This window comes from Sphaerodactylus townsendi, linkage group LG03 (assembly GCF_021028975.2).
Source record: "Sphaerodactylus townsendi isolate TG3544 linkage group LG03, MPM_Stown_v2.3, whole genome shotgun sequence".
In the NCBI taxonomy this organism is placed as follows: Eukaryota; Metazoa; Chordata; class Lepidosauria; order Squamata; family Sphaerodactylidae; genus Sphaerodactylus; species Sphaerodactylus townsendi.
Window position 1 is genome coordinate 66,665,976 of NC_059427.1, and position 20,015 is coordinate 66,685,990.

General features: G+C 42.3%; 1 protein-coding gene across 2 annotated transcripts in view; it reads left to right on the forward strand.

Moving 5' to 3' along the window:
* Nucleotides 1-17,758, forward strand: part of PCBP4 (poly(rC) binding protein 4) — a 41,439-nt gene extending 23,681 nt beyond the window's left edge. For both annotated transcript variants that reach the window (XM_048488242.1, XM_048488243.1), the window contains 12 exons: nucleotides 219-390; nucleotides 952-975; nucleotides 1,068-1,100; nucleotides 1,852-1,968; nucleotides 2,359-2,490; nucleotides 3,023-3,151; nucleotides 4,056-4,130; nucleotides 5,055-5,099; nucleotides 6,046-6,121; nucleotides 10,512-10,564; nucleotides 12,525-12,694; nucleotides 15,002-17,758. In XM_048488242.1, coding sequence (XP_048344199.1) covers nucleotides 280-390; nucleotides 952-975; nucleotides 1,068-1,100; nucleotides 1,852-1,968; nucleotides 2,359-2,490; nucleotides 3,023-3,151; nucleotides 4,056-4,130; nucleotides 5,055-5,099; nucleotides 6,046-6,121; nucleotides 10,512-10,564; nucleotides 12,525-12,694; nucleotides 15,002-15,305 — 1,269 coding nt within the window. In that variant the 5' untranslated portion in view covers nucleotides 219-279 and the 3' untranslated portion in view covers nucleotides 15,306-17,758. The remainder of the gene's footprint in view (nucleotides 1-218; nucleotides 391-951; nucleotides 976-1,067; nucleotides 1,101-1,851; nucleotides 1,969-2,358; nucleotides 2,491-3,022; nucleotides 3,152-4,055; nucleotides 4,131-5,054; nucleotides 5,100-6,045; nucleotides 6,122-10,511; nucleotides 10,565-12,524; nucleotides 12,695-15,001) is intronic.
* The last annotated feature ends 2,257 nt before the right edge of the window (nucleotides 17,759-20,015 follow it).

Consider the following 20,015-nt stretch of genomic DNA (forward strand, 5'->3'; position numbering starts at 1 on the left):
TCATTATTATTATTATTTATTCGATTTATTAGACCGCCCTACCCCCAAAGGGCTCATCACAATCGTTACTCTCTGGAGTGCTCTGGGACAGGAAGTATCAAAGGATGTCAAGTGAAACTCTACCACTATTGTCATCCCGCCATCCAATTGGGCTGATTTATAAGAGATGTTTCCTATGAGTTCTTTTAGTTTTTCTCTCTGTGTCTCTCTATTTACAGATTTGGCTGCTTCAACAGTTCCTAAACGCCACGGGGTGTTGGTTTCCTTAGAAGCCGATCCATGCATTCCTATACTATGGCATCACTAGATAGAATGAGTGGCTCAGATAATGGACTTGATGAAACAGAACTCAGTATCACTCTCACTCTCCGGATGCTTATGCATGGAAAGGTAAATACACTGAGACTGCCATATTAGGCTGTAATCCTGATTCCATTATAGTCAATAGCAAACCTCCACTGCCACAACGACTATAATGCCTGGGTAACAAGCGTTATTTTCTACCCAGCTCCAAAACCTAATGAGCTCTGTCCTGCTGGCTAATCAGAAGAGGAGCCACGAATACTCCTCCCACACATAAACATCTCCCACACAAATAATATGATGTTGCAGAATATGGGAGTCTTACCATGGATTTGTGAATCAGACATTTTAACTCTTGTAAAAATAAACATGCGGAGAAATTATCAAGATGTTTCAGTTAAAAGGCGCAAGTGCACCATAGTGATGTCTCTTCTTAAAAAATAGGAAAAGGTTCTATGAATTAAAATGAATGGGCCAATGGCAAGAAACAATTACAATCTTCTCATTCAAGTTTCCAAATTCAGAATGAGCTATGCTTTTGTTTTGGAGATAAAATAGTTTCAAGTTACTCATTTTCAGGCACTGCAGAACAGGTGCTGGTGTGTAAATTTTCCCTAATTCAGCTTTCATTTCTTTTGTGTTTTTCAGGAAGTTGGCAGTATCATAGGCAAGGTAAGGCTAATGTAGTTGCTGTATATTATGACTGTTTCTTTGTTATATCTGTTAAAGTTGTATGAGTCTAACCAAATTTTGTTGTCTTGCAGAAGGGAGAGACAGTGAAGAAGATACGAGAGCAAGTAAGTGCAATGGAGAAAAAGTAGACCCACTCTTAATCACAGTGGGGCTGGGTGGGATGCCAATCATACAATTGCCTACTGAGTGGTTTTCAGATGTGGTGTGGTATGGAATGCGTATGGCATTCTGGTAATTTTGTATGTAGGAAGCTTTTGTGGAGGAAATGAGGATCCAGAGAGAGAATTTAGACAGACAGAAAGCTGGGGCAGCACTGTTTGCCAGCATTTCTTTAAAGTTAGATCATTGCTCTCCATAATTTCATGTCACTTTTAAATAATAAATACATATACTTCTAGCTTCTCCACTGCTGTATAGTAAACTTAAAGATCATGATAATGTTTAATGGATAAAAACCATCTCTCTCACTGAAGAATGTGCTCACATTTTTCTGAGAACATTGAGTACTTTTTAGAGCTTGGTCTGTATAAAACACAACTTTTTACACAGGTATTTTCAGTTTAGAGGTGGCAGGTTAGCTGCTGCTGGATTTGTTAATTTCAGCTAAGCACTGATTTGTGATAAACTCATCACACAAAAACAGAAAATAGCATTTGAAAGTACAAATTATTATAGTCAGCATGAACTATCATATAAATATTGGTGAAAGTTTAATTTCCTCTCTGATGACAAATTCAGTGTAAGATTTTTAACTCTTCTCTTTTTCTTATGACATATAATGAAAGTGTTATAAATCTTTCAGCTCTGTATATCTTCCAGCTACTTTTATTATTTTTTCCTGGTTTTGACTCCTAGAGTACTGCCCGGATAACTATTTCAGAGGGATCCTGTCCAGAGCGGATCACCACTATTACAGGATCCACTGATGCTGTTTTTAGAGCTGTTTCCATGATTGCATTCAAGCTGGAAGAGGTAAGGAAACCACCAGCCTCAGCTTCTATGCAACACAACCTGCTAAGGTTAATTGTGGGAAATTTCTCCTTTCTCTACTGCTGGAGGAAAAAAAGGATGGAATTGCATCATGTACTCAGTGAATACTCCTATAACTATCTGAATTTCTAGCAGAGTAATATCTGATCCTGAATATTCGTAACTGCTTGTCTGAGTCTAAAAATTAATCAAACAAAAGTATCTTGGAGATCTGCAAGAGAGGAACTAGGCCATCTCAAGGGAACTTTATCAGGTACCTGGAATGGAGGGTACAACATAGAAGTTATACATTTGTCAGTTTTTAAGGATGGTTTTAATGCAGTTCGTTTTGTTTTGTTTTGTGGCTCATCTACTGATTTTGCTTCATTTTAGGACCTGGGCACAGGACCTACCAATGGGAGCACTATATCGAAGCCACCTGTAACGCTTAGGCTAGTCATCCCAGCCAGCCAGTGTGGCTCCCTTATTGGCAAAGCAGGAGCCAAAATAAAGGAAATTCGAGAGGTGAGGACTTTGTGCACCATTTATGAATGATTCTTGTTACTACATCCCTCTGTGTAATTTACTTATATGGTCAAGGACACCAGTTTCATTTATGTTGTTTTTGTTATAGTGATACTTTTCCATAGTTGCTGTCAGTTCCACTTTAGCAGATTTTCTTCTTTTAAAATACTCAAAAAGCTTCTTTCTACCATGAAGCTCTGTGAACTATTTCACTACAACATCCTTTCTTCTTCAGCAGGAATGTGGCTGAACTACAAGTTTTCAGAATTTTTAAAGAAAATGTTAATTTGTGTTTATAGTAATTCTTGTACAGGGGCTTGTGACACAAGAAGGAGCCTTTAGATTCTCTTACTAAATGGATAGGCTTTTATAAAGCCCTTGATACAGTGAAGACAGGATACTAGAGTGAAATAGTTCACAGAGCTCAATGGTGGAAATCTTTAGTGGTATTTTTGACTGGCCAGATCTCCATGTAGACAGACTTTGCCAGTAAAAATTGAGGGTTTGTTTCTAGCTCCTGTTCTTATTGCAGACAACAGGAGCACAAGTCCAGGTGGCTGGAGACCTCCTCCCCAACTCCACTGAGAGAGCTGTGACAGTTTCAGGAGTGCCAGATGCCATCATCCAGTGCGTGCGACAGATCTGTGCTGTTATCCTAGAGGTTTGGTTCTTATCCCTTTCCTTCCACTTAATTGCTCTCCTATCGTTGTCAGGCAGAAACAGGACTTAATGATGCGCCCTCCTTTTAGGCTACCATGAAGAAGTGGTACCCAGTGGCTGAGTAGTTATTTGTGTTTGGAATAGTCTGGCCTACATTTTCTTTCAAATTTCCACTGACATAATTTAGGGTTTGTATTTCATATAAAAGTTAGTAGAATACCCATCCCCAGTACCAGAATTATGTAAGAACTGATGTTGTTCATTCTCAATCAGCACTTCCATTTTTTCTTTCTACTTTTTTCACTCTTCCTTTATCCTTTCCATCTCCCTTTTAGGTCCCAGTTAACTGTAGCCCCCTCCTGGTGCACATGCTAAAATGCAAAACCACAGGAAAAGCAGTGTCTTTGTGACCAGAGCAGCCATTCTTCCAGTCCCTGTCTCTAAATTCCATCCCTTTCCTTAGGAGCATCTGTATTTTATCCATTTCTTCCCATAACTGTTAATAACTGAAATTTATCAGACTCTGGATTTGGCATTTCATAAACACAGTATACATCTCCAGGCATTATTCATTGTATCCTATAAATTATGAGTGCTAAAATATTTAGGATATAGTGAGTACAAATGAGTCCAGTATTGTATAGTGGATAGAATGCTGGACTAGGACCGTGGAAACGTGAGTTCAAATGCCCAGTTGCCTACCTTGTCAGCCTACCTGATCTCACAAGGTTGTGTGAGGATAAAATGGCAGAAGGGAGAATGATGTATGCCACTCTAAGCTCACTGGAGGAAGGGCATGATAAAATACATTAAGAATGAAGGAACAAACAAACGAATGAAAAATGGGTATGGAGATGGATGGCCTTTTTTGAAAAGCACAATGACTCTTCTTGGATTTCCTTTAGTCACCACCCAAAGGAGCCACTATTCCCTATCATCCTGGCCTCTCCTTGGGACCGGTTCTCCTGTCAGCCAATCAGGTAAGAGACACATAAATCTCAGGAGAGAATTTTCATCTTCAGCTAAAAGGACAATGAACCCATGTCCTTTGGTTCTGTTTTACCTCCAAAACCTTACATGTAAAATACCAGTCCCGATTAGAATGTACCTGAAACATTAACATCACTTTTGTCTCCCTATTCATGCTTCTCCTTTTTATTCTTCCTCGGGCAGAAAAACAATTGACTCAATCTTTACAGAGCAAAAACTGCATCTGTATTTATTATGGAGAGTCTGTGCTAGAGAATATGTATCCTCTGTTTAGCTGCTTCACTAGAGGCTTTTCGAAAGGGAGATCTGTTTGGAGAAAAAAAAATGCTACTTTCTTCAAGTTGCCTTTCTTGCAGAATTCTACCCCATCATCCATGATGCATGCAGAATCAGGCGGAATGAATATTGCTACACAAGCGTAATTAGTTTACAGTTGTTAAAATTAAAGCTTATGTACCATATGGCTAAAGATATTATGAGTTGATGCACACTTAGAAAAACCATTCAGTACTAAGTGGCTGAACGAAATTAAATTACAGCTATATGTTTTCTGTGTATAGAATGTATTTTATAGCAAATGTTATCAATAAAGAAATGGAAGAAAGTATGGTATACCTGTAAAAGGATCTGGGAGGTTCAGATCCCCAGTCATCTGTGCTTCTTGCTGGGTGACCTTGGGCCATTTACCTTCTCTCAGCTAACCTACCTCAGAGGGTAATTGATGAGAGGATAAAAAGGAGGCGGGGAGACCAATGTATGGAGTTATGTATGGAGGCATGATAAAAATGTAGTAAATAGGTAAACCCACAGTGTCTGCTTTCATATTATGAGCTTGATGAAGGAGATAGTCCTTTCTCCCCTTTCCTGGGAGATTCTCTGGTATGCATATTTGAAAACCTATTTTTCTCTTGCAGGGATTCTCCATCCAAGGACAGTACAGTGGCTTGTCTCAAGCTGAAGTAAGTCCAATATTTCTGTCCAAATGAATATTTCCATTTTGAATTTACATTTGTAAGTGGATCCATAGTTAGGTCTCTGCTAGTAGCTCTTTCAGGTCTTTACCACCACTCATTTCTCCTACCTGTTTTCTGTTCTGATTTGCCATGTTGCCTTTTCTTTGTTCCTCCTGTTATCAAGGTCACAGAGCATGGCAAAGTTCATGATAAAAGGCAGTCATATCAGAAAATTTCTCTTATATACAATTCTGGATTTATTACTTGCTATTGATTAGACTTACCTATATGGATGTTAATGAAATTAGTTTTATGAATTAGTATGGACTAAATGCTTACCAGTGCAGATATTGACGATTTCGCTTTAAGAAAAAAGTTATTGGTCGGACACTTACCTGCATGGATGTTTATGTAATTGCACATATGGAAGAGTATGAACTAAATACTTACCTGTATAGATATTGAGGACTTTGGATTTACTGATTGGACACCTACCTTTTGGATGTTGAAGATTTATTTTCCATATTGAACTCCGTATATAAAGTTGAAAAGTTTCTTCTGTGATATGTATGTATTTGAGAAAATTATTCACATGAGTTCAGCACATGTAATGCTGTGATTATGATTAATAAGATATATAGGATGACTAAAAATATATGTTTATGAATGTCGAAACGTGATTTTGTTGTATTGTGACAGCTAGAGTGCATCAGTTTATGTAGTTTTTCTCACAATCCTCTGAATCCTAAACAGGGCTGACTTTGAAGGATCGTGCCTCATTGCCGGATGTTATCTCCTCCTTCCTAATTTAGGCAAAGCTTAAGTTTCCTTTGCTCTTGCTCGCTTGCCAGCTAAGGTTAGGTGACTCATCGCCTTCCTAACATTAAGCTTCAGCAGGGAGATGGTAGAGAAGAGCTTCCTCTCATTTTGCTAACTTCTCCCTCTTGTGCAGGTGACGAAATTGCAGCAGCTTTCTGGGCATCCTTTCTCATTTTCTTCTTTGGGGCAAACTCCGTCTATAGTAGCAGGTGAGAAACCTACTGCAGACCTTCAACCTGGATCAATAAAACTACTTAAGCTATCAGAATCCCATGTGAGGAAAAAAATCAACTCAGGGTTTATCCAAAAGACTGGTGAATATGTGCAGATAGTCCCAAAAATCTCAGCTCAAAGACATGTAAAAGTTATGAAGTGGGATGGAGAAGGGTGGAGTTGCTGCTTTAGATAATTGTATTATTTTTGGCATGCTGGTCTTGAAAAAAATCAGAATAGATGGGCACCCCAGTGTTGCAAAAGAGAGTTCAGAACTAAATAAAATGACAGTTCTTTAAGTGGGAGGTAGGGTTAGCTTTGCTTGCATTTACCTTTAAAAAAATATTAAGCCACTGAAGAAATACTCAGAAAAGACTAAATTGGGAGTGGGCAATCTAGCTACTTCTCCACCAGGACAGAGGGCATGTCTGTTTCCTCTGTTACTAAAACAGTGTGTGTGTGTAGTGCAAAAGAAAAAAAGACCACCATCAATTTGTACACCAAATATTTAATAGTGCTTATTAACTTCATTACCAAAAGTAATTCAAGAATATCCAACGGTAAAATTATGAGACATTAAAGGGAGATTTGTTCAACATGCTGAAGGAAAAGTCTTTGCCTCCTCCCCACATTGTTCTTGAAGTTTTTCCAAGATTTGATTTCCCTCCCCCCTCCATTTATTGAAAGGGATCTAAGTAGGGAGGATATTAAACTACAAGCCCTTCCATGCCCCTGTGGTACTGTGGTCAGCTTCAAAACAAAATATGAAGATTGGATAATTCGTTGTTGGCCAACAAATACATGATCTCTAGGGTTAATGGTGAGCTGAACACTTGTTTGAGAATTAATGTAACAACAGGTAAACAAAAACTGTTGCTTGTGAAACTTGGAAAACCTTTTTTCAATGGACTAAATCCTATAAGAATTCATTCAAGGCTAATGTAATCTGTAAAAAATCCAAACTGTGAAAGAAGAGCATAAAGATGGCTACATGAAAGTATATGACTAAAGAAAAATTTAAATTATTGGAAATAAAAGAAGCAGAAGTCAGGCTTTTCTATTATACCAAGCAAGGACGTAGGTAAGGGGGGGTTCAACCCCCCCATTCATGTCCGAATCTCCGCCCACTTGTTTGTGGGTTTTTAAAACATTTTTAGTGTTTTTCAGTTTTTGGCCTGCAGGGGGCGCATTGTTTAGCTAGCAGCATGAAACTTTCAGGGATTGTTTGGGGACTCTCCTGATGATACTACCCAGGTTTGGTGAGGTTTGGTTCAGGGGGTCCAAAGTTATGGACTCCCAAAGGGGGTGCCCCCATCCTCCATTGTTTCCAATGGGAGCTAATAGAAGATGGGGGCTACATCAGGGGGCTACCACCCAGGTTTTGTGAAGTTTGGTCCAGGGGGTCCAAAACTATGGTCCTTGAGGGTCCATAACTTTGGACCCCCTGAACCAAACTTCACCAAACCTGGCAGGTATCATCAGGAGAGTCTCCTACAGATACCCTAAAAGTTTGGTGCTGCCAGCTTAACAATTGCACCCCTGACAGCAGGCACCCTCCAAATTTCCCCAGATTCTCCTTTTAAATCCACCCCCTTTGGCATGGATTTCAAGGGAGAATCTGAGGTCCTCAGTTTAGAAGAAGAAGAGTTTGGATTTATATCCTCCCTTTCTCTCCTGTAGGAGACTCAAAGGAGCTTACAATCTCCTTGACCTTCCCCGCTCACAACAAACACCCTGTGAGGTGGGTGGGGCTGAGAGAGCTCCGAAAAGCTGTGACTAGCCCAAGGTCACCCACGTGGCGTGTGTGGGAGTGCACAGGCTAATCTGAATTCCCCAGATAAGCCTCCACAGCTCAAGTGGCAGAGCAGGGAATCAAACCCAGTTCCTCCAGATTAGAATGCACCTGCTCTTAACCACTACGCCACATTGAAAGTGATGCTGTTTCATGGTGGGTGATAATCCACCCCAAAACAGCATCACTTTCAATGTTGTTTAACTGAGACCCCAGATTCTCCCTTTAAGGTGGATTTAAAAGGAGAATTTGGGCTCTCTAGTTTAAACACCATTGAAAGTGATGCAGTTTTGGGGTGGATTCCAGCATCACAGCAGCTGCCGGGGGTGGGGGTGGGGTCGCAAAACTCAGATTTTGCACCGGGCTCCATTTTCCCTCTATGCCTCTGCCCAGAGGGGAGGGCAGAAGGAACCCGGCTGCCGGCTGGGAGCCCAGCTGGTGGTGGGCAGGGGAGGGCAGGGCAGGGGAGTCTGCCGTCCCCGGCCTTGGAGAGCTGCTTTTATAAGCGCTGGGCCAGGGGCGGGGCTTGGGGAGGCGTGGCCATGCCCTAGGGCCACCCCAAACCCCTCCCCTAAAAAATCTATACCTACGTCCCGGATACCAAGGATCATTTCTGCACACTCAACATACTTCTGGTTTTCTTGGCAGCCAATCCACAAGCATTGGAATTGGTTTGGGCACAGTTGTTCCACGTGTCTGCCCTCCCTGTGCATTTTCACAGTTGTGGAATCAGTTTATTTGCTTCCACATGTGCCTTAATCAGGATTTTCACGGGAGGGTACTGAAGTCATCAGGCACCTTACCAGTAATATCACAGCACCACAACTCTGTTTTTTAAAAAAGCACTAAAATATTGATATATCGATGTAGTTTTGCAATGATAGTTTAAACAGGTTCCATGAATACCCAGCTTTTTTTTAAAGTACCGGTAAATTTCTATCCCCTCACTTTGTATAAATATGCCTTTCCCCTTTCGTCTTGGCTAGGGAAGGAGCTTAGAGACTTTTTTTAAAAAAGAAAAAGAATGCTGGTAACAGAAAACCTGCTTAAACTACCATCTGGGAGGGAGACAGCGAACTGAAACTAGAGCACAAGCCGAAATCAGAATGGGACGCAAGCAAACAAGCAAGCAGGAGCCAGAATGTAGCAATGTCAGTGGTGCAGGGACAGAGGAGAGCCACTGCTACCACACGGCAGCTCTTCCCTTGGCCTCTTTTAAGCCAGATGCTTACCTGGCAGCTGGAGATGCTATGCACCTGGCTCATACATCAGACCGGCTCCTGCAAACACTCTCTGTCATAGCTGAAGCCTGGCCGATGCTGAGCAACTAAACGAGCACTGCATCTTCTCTCATGTAAGTCATTTTTCTCTGGCATTGCTTGCGGGGCTCAGAAGAAGCGGGGGGAAGGCATGCCAGTCTGGGGTCCCCTGCATCTGGTCTGGAGCTCAGCAGGCTAAGGGTCTTCTGTTCTTGTACCTGGCTGAGGCTGTGGTCCTGCATGGATCTGCATCTTCCTCTGGTGCCTCTGCTGATGGCTGAGGAAAGGATGGGATGCCAGTGTCTAATTCCTCATCTGAGGAGTCCTCAGTGTCCCCGGCACAGCTAAGCCAGGCTGGACCATGACAGCTTCCAGAAAAGATCATAATAAAAACAAACCCAGTGAATACCCCCCAAAAACAAAAACAAAATTGCATGGGGAAATCAGGAAATAAACCAAAGTAGTATGAGGCCAGAACAGATGAAAAAAATCCATGTGGAAAAGCCCAAGGTTTACCAAATGTTTAGCTCAAAGAGCTAAAAAAGGATATTATTCTAGGAATAAAGAGAGATAAATGCTGGTTAAAAAAAACTGACATAAAATTCCTTTTCAGTATTTCCTAGAATTACACATTTACAAGATCTGAGGTGGGCGAAAATAGATTAATGAATTGATTCATTTGTCAAAGTATTTGCCACAGATCAAATGTAACCTATTGCAGAAGGTTGTACTACTTTTTAATGCGCAATCAAGCAACAATTCTTTCAGCTGTGATGCTTAGTGTAAAATATTGGAACACTTTGTTGCATGAGAAGGGGACATTTTACAAAAAGTGGATGTTCCTTGTAAAACTGGATTTTTGTGATAGAAAAGTAATTGACTGCATGCTTATTGATCATCTAGAAAAACCCTAGGATTATTCCCTATTAGAAGAGCACCGTTAGCCAGTGGGAGTCCTCATCCAGCTAGAGGAGGGTGCGATGGGTTCCCTCTGTCTGGAATTATACAGGGACTGTCTAAAATTAGTCCAGTGTAACATGACCTCAGCTAAATGACAAAACAAAAGCTCCTTCTTGGAGCTGCCGATAACTTTGCAGTAGCTGGGAATCCATCCAATCCCTGCAGAGTTCTCCCTATTCTTTCCATGTTTTTGTACTTGGAAAGAAGTCTGTGGAGTCTGGAGGTCTTGTTTGCTGCTGTGCCCTGTGGATTCCTCAGTCTAGACCTCCTCCTCTTGGAAAGGCTGGATTTCAAAAGGACAGCTCAGGAAGCAGGCAGGCAGGAGACAACAGAAGAGCCCATCACACTGTGTTTTCTTCTTCTCTGCCTTTTCAGGGTTGGACACAAATTCTCAGAACAGCTCTCAGGAGTTTCTGATTCCCAATGATGTAAGTCAAACGTTGGTGCAAGAGACATTAGTTTGCTGTGATTTTTGAATGGTACATTACAGCTGCCTAGACTTCAGTGTGGAAACTTTCTGTGGTGAAAGTCTGATCCACATGTATTCATCACAGACCCACACTGTTCCACTGTCCATGTTCACAAATATTACGGTGGATGGCTTCATTCACACAAAATCCAAATCTCTTAACTATTTGATGTAGGCACCTATTAAATAGCCAATATCTGTTCTTGTGGAGGAAATTAACACCACCAAGTCAGGGCATATAGCTATTTGTACGTAACATAAACTCTTGATTTGGCAGGGATGCAGGTTAGCAAAACTTCAAGTTGCTTTCACTCATCCTTGAAAAATTCTAGATGATAGGCTCACTGTCTTCAATCCAGATAGGAGAGATGTCTGTTTTTTTACATAACTACATAATTATAATTTGGCAATAGGGTTCCCATGAAATCACATGAATCTTCTTTGTAATGAGTCAGAGTGTTGGTCTACCAAGATCAGTAATGTCGCCCTGACCAGTAGTGGCTCTCCAGAAGGCTTATGAAGAGTTATTTCATGACACTTATTGTGTGTATGCGTAAAGTGCTGTCAAGACACAGCTGAATCATGATGACCCCAGCAAGGGGTTTTCAAGGCAAGTGAGAAGCAGAAGTGGTTTGCCATTGCCCTTTTCTGCAGAGTCTTCTCTGGTGGTCTCCTTTCCAAGTACCGACCCAGCTTAGCTTCTGGGATGAGATCAGGCTATACCATTCTGCCTTCCCTTCCCCATGACACTTATTACATGATCTTTTAGCTGGTAGTGTTGGTGATTGAACCCTGGGACCGTCTACATGCAAAGCAGATGATCAACAACTGAGCCACACACAGCCCTTTGTTAAACTGAAAGTTCTAACTTTTATATAGACCCCTTTCCTGGGCTTTTAACATGAAGATATTAAAAAGACAAAACATTTTGTATCCTATAAATGAAAGGGAAAACAAGTCTACTGAAAAAGAGTGGGCTGTAATGGGCAGCCCTCCAAGATAGAGGATCAGCAGGGAACAGAAAAGGCTTCTCTCTCTCTCTCTCTCTCTCTCTCTCTCTCTCTCTCTCTCTCTCTCTCACTCTCACACACACACACACACACACACACACACACACATAAGCTATCCTTTGCCCTCTACCTCTATGAGCTGCAGTCCAGAAAGGGTGAGTGCCACCGCTCAAGAGGAATGTTCCAGAGTTTCTTGTGCCCCCGCACAGTCAGCCCAGCTGCCAACATGCAGCCAGGCGCACAGCAGACTCTATTATGTAATCTCAGAAGGCAGGAAACAAGTGGGCAGACAGCGGCACTGACCTTTATTCTTCTCTCCAGCTCCAGATGAAAGCTTGAGCCGTTCTCAAGGTCTTTGAAGAAAAACTCTTACAAAACTAACTCAACTTTTATTACCAAAGGCCAGTTCCTGGCTCCACAGGGTGGTGGAAACATGGAACTGCACGACCCAATTAATGCTTTTTCACACACTGGCTGACTCTCAAGCCTCAGAGACAAATTCAAAACAAAGACGCTTATGGCCTTATCCAAATCTGGGGCTTAACCTGTGATTCAAGGGGCCATCCCTGGACGCTACCACATGCTAACATGATTGATCCCATATTATTATTGCTGTTTGGAGTATTTAGTGCCTTTTTCAGACAGAAAGATCCTTGGTTCAGCCTTGACAAGAATTAGGCCTTGCATAATTAATTTAATTGACAATGTTGTATTATATTGTATTTAATTACTCACCTGTTTCTCAACAATAGTTTAATACATGACAATTCTTTTTGCATTGAGGATGATTTTCTATCAGTATTTCTATTGGAAGGAAGAACATGTGGCCAGCCTGTGTTCAGGTCCTAGGCTACAACATGCCTAGTGGCATTCTTTCCCCAAGGTTTATGTTTCTGGTCTCCTCTCCAGCTTATAGGCTGCATAATTGGCCGCCAGGGCAGCAAGATCAGTGAGATCCGGCAAATGTCTGGAGCACACATCAAGATTGGGAATCAGACCGAAGGCTCTGCTGAACGTCACGTGACCATCACAGGCACCCCAGTCAGCATTACTTTGGCTCAGTACCTCATCACAGCCTGGTAAGAGCCATTATGACCGCCTGGGGCAGGGGAATAACTCAGCACTTATCTGGACAAATGGAAGGTAGCTCCTTTGTGCTAATGCTCAAGCCATGGGGCTCTTAGATGGACAATTCCCTGAGAATCATGGGGATACCTGGCCATGTGGGAAGACTCATTGGTTTGCAAACACTCTGCCTATTGCTTCATAGCGAAAGGGTAATCATGCAGCATTTTTGTTGCTCCCTTTCCAGCCTTTCACACTATCTGTCTTTGACTCAGATGAAAACCTCAAAGCTTGTTGCTCTTATGAGCACACACCATGATAATATCATTAGTTACAATATTCCAGGCAGAATCCAGCCTAAATTTCCTTTGCAGCTGAAAGCCACAGAGATACCACATGTCCTAATTCTGTGGAGCCCCATATCCTTCCAGTTGTGCCTGCTTCTTGCTACTCAATTATATCAATGGGAATCTGAACACAGATTTCCCAACATCATGTTTGGGTTGGCCCTCTGAGCATGTGGAATCTTTTTATGTAACTTAAGAGATCATCATACGTCATACATCGTCAGAAATGCTTGATTGCTATAAGCTGCCAATTTCATGATGCTTATTTAGATAGGACAACATTACAGGGAGAAAGCTCCAAGCATAGACCATTATTCAAAGATGTACTGTGACTAGAAGACCTTTTTAGGGCAGAATTGCATAAGGGCAGCCCAATCCGGGTGTGGGGTGTAGAATCCCCCTCTGGAGCCAGCGCACCCCTGTGCCAGTGTGAGTGCCCATTCTGCCGGTGCAAGGGGCAAATGTGCTGGGGGAGGAGCAACTTACTTGGGTGCCATGTGGCTCCACAGAGCCCGACCCAGAAGTATCCTCAGTCGCCCAGTTCTGCCAGCGTGAAATGCTGTGCTGAGGGCATTCCAGGGGCATTCTGGGGGACAGGGCTGATTTTAGTCGCCCTCCAGAGCTTGGTTGTCACCAGTAGAGACACGGAAAGCCATTTGGAGCGGGTGGAGTGGCGCTTGTGTTGTCCCCACCTGCCCACCTGCTCTGGATTGTGCTCTTTAGACTTCAAAGAGGGTTGTAGGAAGAGAGGACCATCTCAACCCTTTCCACTTTTTCATGTTCCTACTCAAATCAGGAGGAAACCTACAAGTAATAAGTCCATTTTTGAGTTGCTGAACTCAAAGTGGGAACAAAGCTCCTGAATAAGAATAAAATGGAAAAATCCTTTATTTTCTCCTGGGATTAGTGAACAGATGAACAATAGTGTGGATGTTCTTTTCAGAAAGTGCAGCTCAAATGTCTGCACAGAAAAGTATAGCAAATGACCCAAGAGGCATGTGTGGCCCAAATGCCTTGTAAAACTATGACTGTGTAAACACAGGTAACTTTGAGGGCCAACCCAAACATGATGTTGGGAAATCTGTGTTCAGATTCCCATTGATATAATTGAGTAGCAAGAAGCAGGCACAACTGGAAGGATATGGGGCTGAGTCTCCCGCTCATGCCATTTCACTGATTGGAACCTCCCACTTGAAGCCCAGTGGAGAAAAAAGGCCAGCCCTGGTGCATGTCATCTCATGACTGCTCAGTTACATGTTGTGGGATCCAAATGCAGATCTTCAGCATCATGTATGGATTAACCTTACAGAACCCTGCCACAACTGAATCTTGATTCAGAGAGCCAGCATGGTATCATGGTTAGAACAGGTAGACTAACCTGGAGAACCAGGTTTGTTTCCCCATTCCTACACATGAAGCCTGCTGGGTGTTTTTGGGCTAGTCACAGTTCTCTTTAGTCTCAGAACTCTCTCAGCCTCATCTATCTCACAAGTGCCTGTTGTGGGGAGAGGAAGCGAAGGAGTTTGTAAGTTGCTCTGAGACTCCTTATAGTTAAGAAAAGTGGGTATAAATCCAGACTCTTCTTCTCTTCTTCTTTAAATATATCCTGAGCACAGTGCACTCAGTACAACATGACAGATGTTCTCCAAAACACTTTGAAGTACATGGTCCAAAAGGGTGGGGACTCCATTTGCTGAATGCAGAAATTGTCTATACTACCAACTCAAGTCTTTCTGTGTTCCTATTGTTATGCACATTGTTTTGCACATGCATGACAGTGTAAACACATATCCACATGTGTGCATATGTATAATTATTATGCAAATTGTCTCTATCACCCTAACCCTATTTTTCTGTTCGCAAGCTTGTATATGCAAGTGCATATACACCCAAGTATATGTCCATACGTGTCTGCATTTGCATAAATGTGTGTGCATGCCCAGATCTTATTCTCTCTCCCTTCTTGTTCTTCAGTTTAGAGACGGCCAAATCTACCTCCCAGACGCCCCCCGTTGACCTCGACATGACCTTCTCCCAACCCCTCACTCCTTCACCAGCCCCAGCACTGGCAGCAGTGGCTGCACCTCCCCCAGCCTTGCTTGGTGCCCCCTATGCTATCTCCCTCTCCAACTTCATCGGCCTGAAACCAGTCCCCTTCTTGACTCTGCCCCCTTCCTCAGCCACGGGGCACAATGGCAGCCTTGCCACCTACACGACCAAGATCTCCACAGCCAATGCCACAAAGAAAGCTGAGAGACAAAAGTTCTCCCCGTATTGAAACAGGAATGTGGGCTTTGGGGCAGAGAGAAAAAACCTCTAGGGACCCATCAGCATTGGTTCACCCAAAAGAGAAACTACCTGGGGAAAGACTAATGCAAGAGGAGAAAAGCCATGTGTAGGAAAGCAGGAAGATGGGAGAAAGAGCAGCCTGGACAACTGTTTAGGGCAGTGATAGTCAACAGGTGGACAGGAAACTAGTTCTTCTCCATAGATTGTACCTGACACTGGCTAAAGAGATGTTTGTGGTAGGTGAGGCCATCTCAGTCTCATGCTTTTACCTCTGCTGAGCAGTTGTTGCCCCACACTAGAAGGTATTATCTTCCTTTCCCCTAAACCAATCTCATGTCCTCCAGGAAGAATTTCACTCCACCTTATTTCCAGTTACCTAAAGAAAAGTTACCCTCCCTCCCAGTTCTTTGTGCTATACTGAAGGAGCTGGTGATCTTGTGAATTTCTCTTCCATTATGGCAGGAGATGGAGCTTGTTAGACTTTTGGAGAGCACTCTGGAGGATCTGCCATGCTGCTCTCTCTCCTGCGTTGCATTTTTTAGTCAGAACTGGGAAAGGGGGTTGATTGTATAGAACTGAAAACTATGTAGAACCTAGAAATGACAGGACGTTCTAATATGAAGAGAAATGCCATGATGGAACAAAGACAGGAGAGGAATGAATATGAAGCCAGCCAGGTCTTACAGTTGGATAAAAACATAAATGGGAAGCTTTTATAACTGTGCATGAGCCCTCAACACAGTGAAGGATTTAGAGTTATGCTTCCTCCTACCAGCAGTGAAAGAATTCACTTTCACCTTGTTCCTCCCTAGCAGACTGGGACTAGCTCTGCAAACACAAAGATACATTTGGGTCATTCTTTTGACTTTCTGAGTTGCAAAATTAAACACTGACTACTCATAAATATTCCTGGCCCATACTTGGAATAAAATTTCCAGCACTGGCTACCAGTCAGCTGGTGATCTCATAGGAGAGTGACCTGTTCTGCCAGGTTTTGACAACCCAGATATTTTGCTTTCTGCTGTATCTCAGGAACTCTATTCTTCTCATACATTTTGGCAGTCATATCTGTCATGCCAATAAAGCATCTTTGAATTATTTTCTGCTTTCATGGTCTGGTGTCTATAACAATTTTTGTTCCTATAACTTTTGTGACTCCGCTTAGTAAATTCTGCCATATTTTGTTCTTGAAAATGTCCCTATGACCATAAAGGCCCATCTAGATGAAATGAGCACATAGGAGTGAAAAGAGGATGCCTTGAAACTTCAGACTGAGACCGATGCCCATCTTAATGACTTCTAATTGAAGCCACTGCATGTCTGACACTTCCACTTCTGACATCTGTTGTCAAGATTTTGGTGCTGCCACGACTCATAAGGGGAGATCATACTATACAAGACCTTTTTGCTATTTTGTGGGATCCCCCTCCCACCTGGAATTAGTATGAACAACTGGAAATCCAGAGTTTTGAGGGTATATATTTGTGTAGTACCAAGCCTGGGAAACATGCAGAAACTTCTAAATGACACAAGAGTAAATGCACCTGCTTTATCATATTTTGCATACTTTATCCTTCCTTTTTTATTTTCCATAATATATTCAGGTTTGCTAGTGGAGGGGAGTTGAGGACACTGAAGCCTTCAACCAATGAAAATCTAAATTCAGCTATCTGTCTAGTTTCTGAGGTTTTGCCGGTATAGGGGACACACTTTCAAGCATGTCTTTATATCTCTAAGGGCAAGATGCATAATTTGTCTTTTAAAATGAAAGCTAATATTTTCAGGAAGCCGAGCTCACCATCCGCTATATCCCATCCTACACTTTTTGGGGCTGCTGTGGAATCGCAGCACATGCACCACTCTTGGCTATCATATAGAAGTTGGAAAAGAAAGTTAATTCAGGTTGAAGGGTCAAATGTTGCTGAAATATTGAGCTTAATAACAGCTGTACTTAGAGGTTCAAAAGCAATGTCATCTTAATTTCTAATTTGCCCGTAAGTACCGATCATCCATGCCCCTTTAGGCACTGATCACCTGTAATTAAAGAATTGAGCCCAGTAAGTGAGGCAATGCTATAGACAGGTCGAATTTATGGAACATCCATTCATATGGCACAAATCATCACTTGATGCGTCCCAACATTTTTTATTCCACAAGGAAAATGTGGCAACAGGAATTCCTCCTTTGGCATGCAAGTCCAATCACCTAGCTTTCAGCTCAGGCTGTTGCCAATGTATCTGTTTCCCTCCATCACTCTCTAGCAAAATGTTCCTTTCCCCCCCTCCCCTGGTGTTTTTTTTTTCTCTTTTTGCTACTGAAGAATTTCCCTCCCCATGATTCCCCTTTTGGCTTGTCTTTGAAAATGCTGTACATATAATTCTATATTTTTTCTCCTTTGTAACTTATCACTGATTTAATAAAAATGTAAACTTTGTCAAGTCAGCAGTATTGTGATTAAATTTTTTTGTATATCTGAATCAGGTTGTTTATGATATTATTACAAGGGAAGGTGGGAGACTTTTGTAATGTTTTACCAAAAGAATCGAGGGAAGCTGGAGTTGCCAATTTTTGTTTACTGGCAGGGCTACTGGATTTTAAATGGCTGCACATCAGGCAGAAAATCACCAGATTCATTCACTGTGTGCAAACGGCCCCAGGGCTCCACCAGCATCATATATGCTGGTGGGAAGCCGCTGTAGTGGCCCATGCAGAATCCACCTAAGTGGTAGACTCTGATCTGGGGATTTGTTTCCCTGCTCCTCCACATGAAGCCTGCTGGATGACCTTGAGCTAGTCACAGTTCTCTCAGAACTCTCTCAGCCCCACCTACCTCACAAGGTGTCTGTAGTGGAGAGAGGAAGGGAAGGAGTTTATAAGCCACGTTGAGACTCATGGTTGAGAAAAGCGGGTTATAAATCCAAACTCTTCTACTACTGTAGCTGAAAGCATCCTAGAGCATCCCATTTTTTATTACAAAAGCAGTGGCAGGGAGAGAGCAGTTGACTCCTGTGACTAACCTCAGCTCAGACTGGATTGCTCATGGCAATCATGGATCCCCAGCAGTGTAGATGTCATTTGGCTCAAAGTTGCTGGTGATTAAAGCCAGAAAGTAAGAGGTTAATCCTGGAATCACTGGCCAGAGGCCATTGAATTTCAGCAGAGTACCATGATAACATGCCTATCAGTGTGCAAAAGATGAGAAGATGAGGCAGGCAGCAAGGAAGAGGCAAGGAAATACAGAAGGAGCAAAGTTGGCCTATCAGGCAGTAAGCTGATGTGCCCTAAGCCAACCCATGCTTAAAAAGCACAGCTTGTTGCTAAGTGAATGGGAAACATGGGAGCTCCTGGTTTCCACAGCAACTGCAAAAGGGGTATTTACTTGCCAGCACGCTGTGCTCACAGGGCCAGCAGCAGACGTCTAGCTGAAAAGTGAAACAATCATAGCCAGAACCACCACAGAAGAATGCTGCATTTGCCTGTACAAATACACCTATCTACATCCAGATTAAAGTCTCTTGTGGGACACTTTGTCCTTTCTCCCATTCAAATCTAGGCCAATATGATGTGGACATACTGGTGCCTGCTGAAGCTATTTGGGATAAATTATTTGTTACTATTTGTACTGTCGATGAAATTCATGCTGGTGAAGGTAGAATTTCATCGACAGTACAAATATTCACCACCAAGTTACACTACAAAAGTGCTTTTGGTGTCAAAACAATCTCTCTTGTATCTTAGCCATTTAGTTATTGTTAAGCACTGCTTGATAATAATTATAGTGGTATGTGAAAGCGTAATTATGTATAGGTAATACTGAACCAGATAATTTCTTGTGGTGCTATCTTCCAGTATTCTAAACTGAGGGAAATTGTCCATGCATGGCCATTATATATCACAAAATGTGTGGTCCTGTTTGGGTAAAAATGTAACAGCCTGTATCTAATGGAGCAGCCTTTCTGTTTACAGAATAATGGGAAGCAATTTCCATTAATTCCACCCTTCACTTTGCCCCCTAGGGTCCATTGACTCCCAAGAAAAAAATCTGAGGGTGTGTCTCTGTGGACTGCAGCAGGAATGGAAGCAGGGAAGTCCCAAAGTCCACAGATGGGGATGGGATACCCCTAGTGTAGAGGTTTCCAGTGAGGAGTTTTTGAGGAGTTTTTGATTTGTAGATGCTGCCTGGTCAGTTAGATCTTTCACAGGAAAGATGTGTGCAGAGCAGTTTGAATTACAACTATCTTTTGTAAAAATTGTACCCTAATACACAGTAATTCTGTTCTAGCCTAGAAATTCTGCAACATTTGTTTTGGGGAGAGTTCACTTTGCAAGCTTTTAACATAAGCTTGGGCACTCTTCTTTGATAAATGTACCAGCAGACACAGAGACAATGAAAGACAGGCACTCCTTTGATCAAACCACTTATGTTGCCTGAATCCCATGGAACAAAAAGCCTTCAGGGGCAGGACAGAGGATGCAGTTTTGCTTGTTTACAATCAAAGGCAGCAGGGAGGTGGGGTGGGGGAACAACCTGCTCCTTCCAACATGGGATCTCCAAACGGTAGTACATCATGTAAAAGCGTAAACTGAGGAGAGAGTATGAGACATCATTGCATGCCTCTGAAGTTTATGTTGGGATAAAAGGAATCTGCAATATGGCAATCATTCTAATAACTGTTTACTTTTACTTCCATTATGGCAT